Source organism: Panthera onca, chromosome B1 (assembly GCF_046562875.1).
Source record: "Panthera onca isolate mPanOnc1 chromosome B1, mPanOnc1 haplotype 2, whole genome shotgun sequence".
Lineage (NCBI taxonomy): Eukaryota > Metazoa > Chordata > Mammalia > Carnivora > Felidae > Panthera > Panthera onca.
Genome location: NC_138342.1, coordinates 81,495,130 through 81,507,772, shown reverse-complemented (window position 1 = coordinate 81,507,772; position 12,643 = coordinate 81,495,130). Strand labels below are relative to the sequence as shown.

Genomic DNA, 12,643 nt, shown 5'->3' with positions numbered 1-12,643 from the left:
TATTTTTATTTTAAATTACTCATTGTTCCTGTTCTCTCCCATTTTTGCCCTGTAGCATTGGTTGACATTTCATAGAGACTAAGCTGGCATAGGGCTGGAAAATATGTAATTATAAGAATCACCTGCTCTTGAATTTCCCATTATATAATAGTCATGACTCAGGCAGACTTTTCATAGGTGTTTGATTTGGAATGAGAAGTTTTCTTCTTCCATGACCTGTGATTAAAATGTGGCATTTTGATAAATAAATAGAAGATAATTTCTGCATAATCCAGCCATGAATCAGAGCTGGTGAAGCAATGTAAATCTTTGACCTGTATCATATAAGCAGTAACATATGTAATTGGAAATATATTTTAAGATCAAGTAAAATAGACCCCTTTTTTTTAATGCTCTGTAGCTTAAAGCAAGCTAAGTGCTAAAATGCAGTAAGATGCATATTGAGAGTTTGACTTTACTTAATGCTTCTCAAAGGAATTCCAATAAGAGGAAATCCACTAAAACTACATTTGAATATTTTATTTTCTTTTAATGAGTTATAATCATAAAGGTACATATTTATCAGTTGTTGTAGCATGATGGTAAGGACTGGGAATAGACTATTTCATTTCATAGTTGAAAATGAAATTTACTGATACAACAGTAAACCAGTGTTTGCTTTATAGTCTTATCTATTGCATTAAACTTTATACATCTTTATGGTTAAAGTTGTAATTTTTAATTAATTGACTGTAGAATCATGCACCCAGTTCCTGATAATAGGTTTGTGTTCTTTTCTTGATACTGCAGTAACTGACACATTTTCCCAGTGTAGTTTAGTTTGTATTTATCTATTTTTAAAGATATTATGTATGTCTATGTACATTGTTTTTCTGCACTATGAATAGAAATTTATTATTCCAAAGTCATGGATACAAGATGGCACTTGCTACAACACTTTACTTGTATTTTGGCAGATCAATACACTTTAGCTTCTGTCTTAGTCAATTCTGACTGCTATAAAAAAAATACCATAGACTGAGTAGTTTAAATAGTACAAGTTTATTTCTCACAGTTGCTGGAGTCTGGGAAATCCAAAATCATAATGCCCAAAGTGACATTTCATTCCTAGTGAGAGCTTTCCTTCTGGTTTGCAGATAGACATCTGCATACACAGCAGAAACAGAGAGAGAAAATAAATTCTCTCATGTCTCTTTTCATAAAACCAGTAATCCTATCATGAGGGCTCCACTCTTGTGACCTAATTACTTTCTGAAGGCCTCATCTCCAAACACCATCACATTGGAGATTGGGGTTTTAACGTATGAATGGGGCAGGGAGGCCACAATCATTCAGTTCATACCAGCTTCCCACAAGGACTTTATAATTTTGGATATTTATCCTATGAATTGAATTGACTTTAGAATGATTGAACTAGAGTCAAATGTCATCTCTTATCGTAAATTTTGACGTGTCCTAGTTAATGAAGCTAAAGCCTTAAAAATGTTTCATATGAATTTGTCAATTCTAAAAATATTTTAGATTTGAAAACATCTGGAGGAATCTATTCTTCAAAGTAGGTGATTTTTCAGTTGCATGTATAGTAGGGAGACAGAGGCATTAATTTTGTATTCTATTAATATCTTTATATGTATTTCATTGTTTATGTTCAGTGAACATAATATTCGGTGCTCACGTTTTTGTTTCCTCTCCCCACATTATCTCTTTAATGCCCTCTAATTTGGTTTCATTCATCACCACTTTTCTATATGCTCCACTGGGACCTCTCTTTGAAGTCTCCTCTTAAAACTTTGATACAGTAGACCTCTAGCACTCTCTGGAAATACAGGTTTGACAAATGGCAGACACTCAGTACGTTTTGGTTAACATGTGGATGGAGAAAAGAAAAACTTCTCCCTATGATGTTGTGCTAGCCATATTCTACTCATTAGACTATTTCCTTCCTTGATTCTCCTCCTCTTTTCCTATATGCAGCACCCCCTTGTTTCAGTCCTCAATTATTTAATTTTCTCTCTCCACGCTCTTTCATTTAGAGATACCTCAACTATTGCCTCTACGTGAATAACTCCTTTCCTTTTCTCCAGGACAGCTTTCTCATGAGCTTCAATTGTGTACCTTCACTTGTCTTCTGAACATTTCTATTGGATATCCTGCCATCTTTTCAAACATAACTGGTTCAAATCCAAACACATGATGTTCCTCTTCAATGGTATCTTTCTACTGTGTTTTTTTTTTTTTTTGTCACAGTATTGCCTTTTTTTTTTTTGCGAGAGAGAAAGAAAGAAGCAGGGAGAGGGGGATGAAAAGAGGATCCAAAGCGGGCTTTGCATTGAGAGCAGAGAACCTGATGTGGAGCTCAAAACCATGAACTGTGAGATCATGACTAGAGCTGAGATCAAGAGTTGAATGCTTAAGCGACTGAGCTACCTAGGTGCCCCACAGTATTGCCTTTTCGTTAGCCATTTTTTATTTTTATCTTCTTCCAGCCACTAAACATACTAAATATTTGTTGCATCTATTAGAAAATATTGGAGTTGTTCTTCCTTTCCTTTACCAATGTTAGTAAACTCCTTATTAGTGTCCTTAAAACAAAGCAAGTCATGCCATCCTATAAAGTACTGCTGAAGTTTATTTCTTTTTTTTTTTTTTTTTAATGTTTATTTATTTTTGAGACAGAGAGAGACAGAGCATGAATGGGGGAGGGTCAGAGAGAGGGAGACACAGAATCTGAAACGGGCTCCAGGCTCTGAGCTGTCAGCACAGAGCCCGACACGGGGCTCGAACCCACGGACCGCAAGATCATGACCTGAGCCGAAGTCGGCCGCCCAACCGACTGAGCCACCCAGGCGCCCCTGAAGTTTATTTCTTAAACTACCTCTTTCTTTATGAATCTCCTTTAGTCTAAAGCCTTCAAGAGCTATCCACTACCTGTGGAAGTAGTTTCCAAATGCTTATTTAAAAATATATATATTAGACAATTTTAGTTAATTTTTTTTTTTTAACCTGAGACCCAAACAAAGAAAAGTAAATCTAGAGATGTTTTGAATGAAAATAATTCAGCCTCCTTCTACTTGGACTTCACCTATACAGTGTTCCCTAGGCACTTCTCTGGAATTCTGGGACACTTTGTAATACAGTCTGAAACCTATTGGCTCTAGTACAAAATTCTCATTTAGGATTAGGCCCTATTCCATTCAACCAGTCTGTTTATTATATCTAATTGTTTCATGTGAATTCTGTCTTTGTATCTTGGCTTCCATCATGTTTAGTGCCCAGAATGCTGTTAAACTACCTTTTTGCTTCTTTGAGTCTTATTCATATTTCCAAATGCACTTCAAGCCCTATATCTTCACTGAGCATATGGATGCATTTTTAGAAAATAAAGAAGTTGGGTATTTTTTTTTCATGATGTATATTTATCTTGAGGGAGTACTATTTGCTTTTTTGGGAAAATACTTCTATATTACATTTAATTATTAGATAAGCAAATATCACTTTTTTGTGCTTATTATATTTCAAAGCCCTAAACTGAATGATTTTAAGCATTCAAAAAGAATGAGTCCAAGATTGTTTGATGCTAAAATTACATATTAAGAGCATGAATCTAAGAATAGTAATTATATGACCCAAATCAATAATTTTAAAATATTTTATTATTTTCTATACTTGTTTTCTTTTAGGACCTGCAGCATACAATCCTGTTTTAAGGAAATCTTGCTCCATACCCTTATTTGTTAAGGCATCAAAGCGTTTTAAAGATTCCAAAGAGATTACTCCTGGTCCAGCTACATATGAGGTTTGTCAATGATAATTTTCTTTTATCAGTAACAAAAGAATAGAATAATTTCCAGAAAGTACTGAAAATGTCTACATTAAAGTCCTTTACATATGTTTTATTCATATTACTAGCTATTAAAATCTTCTAAGGAGGCATTTTTAAAAATACAGTCTGACAGTTTTTAAAGACTGAATTAAGAATTATTTGTCAATTTATCTATAAATGTCCACTAAGCACTGTTATATATATAATTTTTTACATCCCTGAAACTTAAAGACTTAGTTGTTTACATACACAAATGGAAATTTCCAAATATTTATTGCAATCATGGATTTATTAGAAGGCTCAGAAGATAGCCCTGTTGCTCCAGTAAAATCAGGTTTGGATCTTTTATCTTTTTTAAATAAGTATAGATGCTGTAGTCTAGATTCATAATAAATAAAGGACTCTTAAGCTGTGGGCCTTCTGATTACAAGAAGAATGCTTAAGTAAACCTTCAAGTTTTAAAAATTGTGTTCACGATTGGCCTTAATTCCCACTCTAGGATGAATAGGTCCCCCATTTGTACTCTACTCACTATTAAAAGTGAAATATTTTATAGTGGCTTATAGCAAGTAATTTAAGAGTTAATACTCAGGCCAAACCATAGTGAATGTTGTTTTTTGGGTTAGTTAATGACAAGTTCACTTTTATTGAATGTATGCTTTCTGCTTATTTAAAATGTCATGATCTAAATAATTTTTAGGCATTCTGTCAAAGCAGATTCATAATGCAACATCAGGGAAAAAAAAGAAAAAGAAAAGAAAATGAACAATAAAAGAGTTGTTATTTTATTTGTTGGCTGTTGATTCCCCCAGAAGACCACTGCTAATTTCTACTGATTAAGAATGCTAATTCTATTTACTTTGGAAAGGGAGAATCTGCTAAGCAGTCTTAATAGTGTTTTAGGAGATGCAAATCAAAGGACTTCTGGTGTTTTAGGACCTGAGCTCTGTGATGTAAGACAGGTCTTACAAACGGGAAACTGGCTGGGATTGGGCAAAGTTTATGACTTGTTTACTTTGGGTTATTAGGCACAGTGAGAAAGGGTCTTAAAGTAAGTGTTGATCAGTAAGCTATCAGTCTTGATAAGTTAGATGGTATAGCTGTTCATAGTTTGATATATTATCATATTAAATCTTTAGCTGAATCCTTTTCCCCTACTTTTTAAAACTGATTTTAGTGGTATTTACAAATAATAATGTCAGTAAATGTAATGATACCCTTTTATTTTGTGATGCATTTATCATAGAAAATGTATCTACTAATCTTTCTAGTATTTAAAAATCTTTCTTTTTCTTTCATTAAGATTTTATAAATTATATTTATACTTCTTCATAGTATTTTCTATGCCAAATGAAAACATTTATGGGTTTGATAATGATGTTTATTCAGGTATTGTTTGAATGTATATATATGTATATATATATATACACACACACATACTGCACTTCAGGGTAACTTTTCTGTTGAGAACGGAGTGTATAATATTTTTTTGTCTTCCTATTGTTTTCTTTAATAGTTGAAAAGTTTTTTGAAAAAGTAATTTTCTTTCAAAGTTTTCCTTCTTTAAAGGAAAAGTTATTTTTAATCTGATAGACCAGTAAATTATAGGTCCATTTATTATTATTTGCTCTTAGTTTTTAACTTGGTACTTCTTTCTTTCTCTATTGACTTTAATAAATTTCAGTTGGTAACTCTTGAGAACATGTTTGCCTAAATATTTTACTTTTATTTTTTACAGAAAAAGATGATTTTAGAAATTTATAACATTGTTTTAAGATTGCAATATTATGTTATATTTAAAAAAACACTTAAATGTGTATGATTTGTGCCATCATTAGTTATAGGTTTTCAGTGTCACATGTTCACACTGGATCTAACCTATCCAATATAGGTGGTACTATAACAATAATATCTATTACAATAGCTCTCTTAAGTTACACAGCCATATTTGCAAAGTCTGCTTACTATTTTTATTCTTGTTTAAACAGTCTCCTGAGTGTCCCAGGCACAATTAGTGTTCTCTCTCTATTTTATGTACTTATTTTTTGGATGGGGGTGAGGTCAGAATTGTCATTGGAACATTACTCACTATATTTCAATTACAAACTAATCTGTGTCATTTTTACTCCTTCTAGTTGTTGATATTTATTGGTTCACTGTCACTGATCCTTTTAAAGATATAATGAAAGCTAGGGACCTTAAAGGGGAAAATTGTGCACGTATGTTCATGTAAAAAAACGTGTATACAATTTTAAATGGTTTGTTAATCCACAATAACTCACTTATGGCTTCAATCAAGAACTCCCAGTAGCAGATTCTGAACTCTATAAGAGTGACACTTATTTACTTTTATATTATTAGGGCTTCAACCACAGAATCTGGCATATAGGAGCATATTAATAAATGCTTATTGTATAAATAAACAAAATGGATAATTCTAAGATTTTCTTCCCATGATTAGATCACTAATCTTTATCCATGAATAAAGACATACTTATTAACTTAGTTTAGTGAGAAGAATATGTAAATGCCCTTTCAAAATAGCAAGTTTTATTGACTGATTAATGTTCTCTCGTTGAGTAAGTCTTCTCAGTAAACACGAACATTTTTAAGGTTTACATGAAGCAACACATTATTTTCTGGAATTTAAAATTGACAGTTATATGAGAATATTTTAAAATAGGATAGAAGAAACTTCAATAAATTTAACTTTTAAAAAATCCTTCATTTAAATATTACAGAAAAATTTAAATATACCTCTCTTTAAAAAAGCAAATTCTACTGAAATTAATTGAAATTTAATAATACAAGTATTTTTCATATTATTTTCTGCTTTGTTCATATATAATTGACATATGTATGTATTATAAATGATGGCCACAATGAGGTGGCAATAAATGATGCCATTACCTCACGTAGTTACCATTTTTGTGTGTGTGATGATTATGGTTAAGATTTACTCTCTTAGCAGCCTTCAAGTAATCATACTGTATTGTTAACTATAGTATACACCATGCAGTATATAAGCTCTCCAGAATTTTTTTCATTTTTTAATAGAAGGTTTATACCTTTTGCCCAATTTCTTTCTATGTCTTCTATTCCCCTCTCCCCCCCACCAAGCCCCTGGCAACCATCATTTTACTCTATCTCAATCAGTTCAGCTGTTTATGATTCCACATGTAAGTGAGAACATACAGTATTTATCTTTCTCTGTCTGACTTATTACACTTAACATAATGCTTTCAGGGTCTATCCATGTTTTCAGAAATGGCAGGATTTCCTTCTTTTTTTTTAATGGTGGAATAATATTTCATTGTTATGCATACAAACCACAACTTTATCTGTTCTTCCTTTGATAGATACTTGGGTTGTCCTATGGCCTGACTACTGTGAATGATGCCATAGAGACAGTGGAGTACAGATGTCTCTTCAAAGTAGTAATCCATTTCCTTCAGATCTATACCCAGAAGTGGAATTGCTAGATATGGTAGTTCGATTTTTAGTTTTTGAGGAATGTCCATACTCTTTTCCATAAGGCTGTACCAAATTATACCCCCACCAACAGTGCACATTAGTTCCCTTTTATCCACATCTTTACCAACATTTGTTATCTCTTGTCTTTTTGATGTTAGCCATTCTAAGGGATGTGAGGTGATATCTCATTGTGGTTTTGATTTGCATTTCCCTGATAGGGGGGATTGTTGAGCACCTTTTCTACTTGTTCACCATTTGTATATCTTTTTTGGAAAAATGTGTATTCAAGTCCTCTGCCCATTTTTTACTCAACTTTTTTTTTTCTATTGAGTTGTATGAGTTCCTTATATATTTTTTATATTATCCACTTATTAGATAGATGGTTTGCACATATTTTCTCCCATTCCATTAATTGCCTTTTCATTTTTCTATTGTTTCTTCTCCTGTAAAGAAGCTCTTCAGTTTGATATAGTTCCACTAGTTTATTTTGGTTACATGTGGTGTCATATCTAAAAGAACCATTGCAAAGACTAGTGTCAGAGAGCATCTTCCCTATGATTTAGAAGTTTCATGGTTTTAGGTGTTAGATTTAAGTCTTCATTTTTGTGTGTGTGTGAGTAGGGTAAGATATGGTTGCAATTTCATTCTTTTGTATGTACCTATCCAGTTTTCCTAAAACATTTATTGGAAGACAGTATCCTTTCCCCATTAAGTGTTGTTGGTGTCTTTATCAAGTATTAGTTGATCATATATGCAAAAGTTCATTTCTGGGCTCGCTTTTCTGTTGCCTTTGTCTATATGTCTGTTTGTATACTATAACCATACTGTTCTGATTACTATAGCTTTGTAATATCTTTTGAAATTAGGAAATGTGATGCCTCTAGCTTTGTTGTTCTTTTTCAGGATTTCTTTGGCTACTTGGGGTCTTCCATGGTTCCATGCAAATTTAAGGACTAATTTTTCTATTTTGTGAAAAATGCCTTTGGGATTTGATAAGGATTACATTGAATCAATAGATCACTTTAGGTATAATACACATTTAAACATTATTAATTTTTCCAATTCATAAACATGGGATATCTTGCTATTTGTTTGTATCTTCTTCAAGTTTTTACATCATTGTCATAATTTTCCATGTACAGATCTTTAAACTCCTTGGTTACATTATTCCTAAGTATTTTATTACTTTTTATGCTATTACAAATGGTATTTTTGTGATAGTTTGTTGTTAGTGTATAAAAACATAACTGATTTTTGTATGTTCATTTTGTATCCTGTAACTTTACTGAGTTAATTTATTATTTCTAACAGTTTATTTGTGGCATCTTTAGGACTTTCTATATATAAGATTATATCATCTGCAAACATAATTTTACTGCTTCCTTTCCAATTTGGGTAACATTTATTACTTTTTCTTGCCTGATTGATCTTGATAGGACTTCCAGTACTGTTAAATAGGTGTGGGTAGAGTGACACCCTTATCTTGTTCTTGATTTTAGCAAGAAAGCTTTTAACTTTTTATTATTGATTAGGATATTAACTGTGAGCCTGCCACATATACTCTTTATTATATTGAGGTACGTTCAGTCGATACCCAATTTGTTGAGAGTTTTTATCATGAAAGGATGTTGGATTTTGTCAAATGTGGGTTTTTTTGAATGTATTGAGATGATCATATGATTTTTATCTTTTATTCTATTAATGTGTTACATCACATTTATTGATTTGTATATGTTGAACAATCTTTGTATCTCAGTGATAAATCTCACTTGATCATGATGTAAGATCCTTTTTAGGTGCTGTTGAATTTATTGTGCTAGTATTTTGTTGTGCTAATATTTTGTTGGCCTGTAATTTTCTCCTCTTGTAGCATCCTTATCTAGCTTTGGTATCAGGATAATACTTGTAAAATGAGTTTGAGAGTGTTATCTGTTCTTCAAAATTTTGGAAGACTCTGAGAAGGATTGGCATTGATTCGTTAAATTTTAAGTAGAATTAACCAATGAAACAATCTGTACTTTCCTTTGTTGGGAGGTTTTTGATAACTGATCCAATCTTCTTTCTAGTTGTAGATCTACTCAGATTTTCTATTTTTTTTATAATTCGCTGTTGGCAGATTGTATGTTTTAGGAACTTATCCATTTTTTCTAGGTTATGCAGTTTTTGGTGTATAGTTGTTCATATTAGTCTCTCTGATCCTTTGTGTTTCTGTGATGTCAGTTGTAATGTCTTCTTTTTGATCTTTGATTTTAGTTGATGTCTCTTGTTCCTCAGTCTAGGTAAAGATTTGTTAATTTTCTTTATTCCTTTTTGAAAAAAAAACAAATTTGTTTCATTCATTTTTTGTTGTTCTGGTCTGCATATTTATTTCTGTTTGATCTTTGTTATCTTCTTTCTTGTGCTAACTTTGGACTTAATTTGTTCTTTTTTAGTTCCATGAGATGAAAAGTTAGTTTTTTTTTATTTGTGATTATTTTTGTTTCTTGATGTAGGCATTTAATGTATAAACTTTCCTCTTAGAACTGTTTCTACTACATCTCATAAGTTTTGGTATGTTGTGTTTCCATTTTCATTTGTTTCAAAATAGTTTTTAACTTCTCATTTGACATCTTCTTTGACCCATTGGTTATTCAAGAGTATGTTGTTTAATTTCTACATATTGTGTAATTTTCAGTTTTTTTCCCTTTTATTGATTTCTAGTTTCATACCATTGGGGTTGGAAAAATATCTTTGTGATATTTCAATATCCTTACATTTGTTAAGGCTTGTTTTGTGATCTTTCTATCTGGATAATCTATTCATTTTTAAAAGTGATGATTGAAGTCCTCTGCTATCATTGTATTATCTATTTCTCCCTTCAGATATGTTACTATTTGCTTAATACATTTAAGTACTCTGGTGTTGTGTACCTACGTATTTACAATTGTTATATCCTCTCGATGAATTGACCCTTTATGATTATAAAATGGCTTTCTTTGTTTATACAATTTTTGGCTTAAAGTCTATTTTTTATGATATAAGTATACCTACCCTTGCTGTCTTAGTTTCCACCTCCATAGAATATCTTTTTCTGTCCCTTCCCTTTGAATTTGTGTGAATCCTTAAGCCTGAAATACCTATATAGTTGTGTATTTAAAAAAGAAGTCCATGTAGCCTTTCTACTCTTTTAGATGGAAAATTAATCCATTTACTTATACTATAGTTAGTGATAGAGAAGGACTTACTAATGCCACTTTATTAATTATTTTATGGATGTTTTATAGTTTCCTGTTGCCTAGGCAGACATCTTGCCTTGTGCAAGCTGCATAAGCCAGAGATGGCTATGGTCATGTCTCCTAGGGTCTGAAGGTGGCAGGGAGGGATTCAAGTGGCTTGTATCTTACACTTGTCCAACCATAGTACCTTGGATGGTTGCTAGTGTGGTCCAAGACTCTAACAGGGGTGTTTGGGGGAGTGGAGGGAGTGAGAAGAGACTCAAGTGGCTGGTATCAGTGAATTCAAATACCTGTGGCAAGAAAGCTGGTGAGATCTATTGGAGATCCACAGCAGCTGTGCTGGCCTTTGGCTTTGCCAGTGGTACAGTCTACTGAGTTTATCTGCAGAGTAAGACTTGTGAACTGCAATTGCTTATGCTTATCCTGCATCTATGCTAATAGCCTCTGCTTTTCTTTCTTGTTTCAAGTCAGCACTAGATGTTTTAGTTTTGCTGGTCTGGGTGGGGTGAAACCAAAGCAGGACCCTCCCACAGTACCCCAGGAGGCTGGAAAAGCTGGTCACCCACTCTGCTTGTTCTTGGCAAGTGAAACTCTTTCCTTCTGGGAAGCTGCTTCTTGGAATTGAAAAATGCCACTTGGGGGATATGAAAACTCAGGCAAAATTCAATTGTCTTCTTTCTCTTCTTGTGCTATTATTCTGTTTTTTTAATTATAATGTTTTGCTAAATTTTCCTAAGTGGACTCTAGACGTTTTTGTTCATGGATAGCTGTCCAATCATTGATTTTTGTGAGAAAACAGGGAAGCTGTCTTCTCCTACATCACCATTTTCTTCTACTGAAATATCAATAATTTTTTTCTCCTAGCACTTTGAATTTATCATCCCACTCCCTTCTGGCTTGTAAGGTTTCTGTTGAAAAACCTGCTGACAGTTTTGTGAGGGTTCACTTGTATGTGTGACAAGTCATTTTTCTCTTACTGCTTTCAAAATTCTCTTTGTGTTTGACTTTTGACAGTTTGATTATGATGTGTCTTGTGAATGTTTTGGATCCATTTTTTTGGAAGGATCTTTTGGGCTTCCTTAATCTGATTTCCATTTCCTTCCCCAGTCTGAGACATTTTTAGCCACTATTTCTTTGAATAATTATCTGGTCCTTTCTCTGTGTCTTGTGGAACTTTTGTAATGCCTATATTGATTCATTTGCAGATGTTTCATGAGGCCCTTAAACTATCTTCATTATTTTTCCTTTTTCTTTTGCTTCTCTGACTGAATAATTGCCAATGAACTGTCTTTGAGTTTGTATTCCTATCTTCTGCTTGATCTAGTATGATGCTGAAGCCCTCTAATGCATTTTTCAGTTCAATTGTACCTTGAGCCTTTTGATTTCTGTTTGGTGATTTTTAATATTTTCTCTTTGTTGAAATTTTCACTTTGTTCATGCATTGTTTCAACCTTGATGATCATCTTTATGTTGGTTATTTTGAATAGTGTGAAAGGTAAATCATATATCTCTCTTTAATTAGGGTCAGTTTCTGGAGACTTGTTCCTTTGCTTAGAACATGTTTCTCTGTTTCTTCATTTTCCTTGATTTTCTATTTTGGTGTCTGTACGTTAAACAAAACAGCCATCTCTCCTAGTCCTCATGCCTAGCCTCATACAGGAGAAGACTCTCACCAATAAATGCAACCAGAGATTCTGAACCTCTTAATTAAACCTTTGTCCTGGTTCAACCTGCTTCCTTTTTCTTAGCAGCCTGCAAACATCTAGAGTATTCTGGATCCTATCAGTGCTCATAGATAAATGAGGCAGATAAAAGTTCCTCAGGCAGCCCCCAGAGAAGTTGAATCATTAGATGTTTGGTCTAACTCTTTCCTTCCTCAGTGATAAATTGGGATCTGAGGTTTTTAGCCTGTTTGCTCTGCACTGAGCTTGGAAGAGAGGCAACTAGTTGTGTTCTAGATTAAAAGCTGTCTTTGTTTTCAGTAGCTCCTAGGCTTTTTATATTTTAGTGTCTGTTTGTTTTCATTTACTAATGTAATAAAGAAGAGCAGTTCTCTGGATTTTTCAAAAGGAGGATAAGTACATTGGAAGGGAGATTCAGAAATTTGCCATTTGAGTCTTATAATCATAAG

The 12,643-nt window shown here is 33.0% G+C and overlaps 1 protein-coding gene across 2 annotated transcripts in view; it reads left to right on the top strand.

The window, feature by feature from the left end:
- Window positions 1-12,643, top strand: part of STPG2 (sperm tail PG-rich repeat containing 2) — a 596,947-nt gene that overhangs the window by 304,617 nt on the left and 279,687 nt on the right. For both annotated transcript variants that reach the window (XM_078445122.2, XM_060654598.3), the window contains one exon: window positions 3,681-3,796. In XM_078445122.2, coding sequence (XP_078301248.2) covers window positions 3,681-3,796 — 116 coding nt within the window. The remainder of the gene's footprint in view (window positions 1-3,680; window positions 3,797-12,643) is intronic.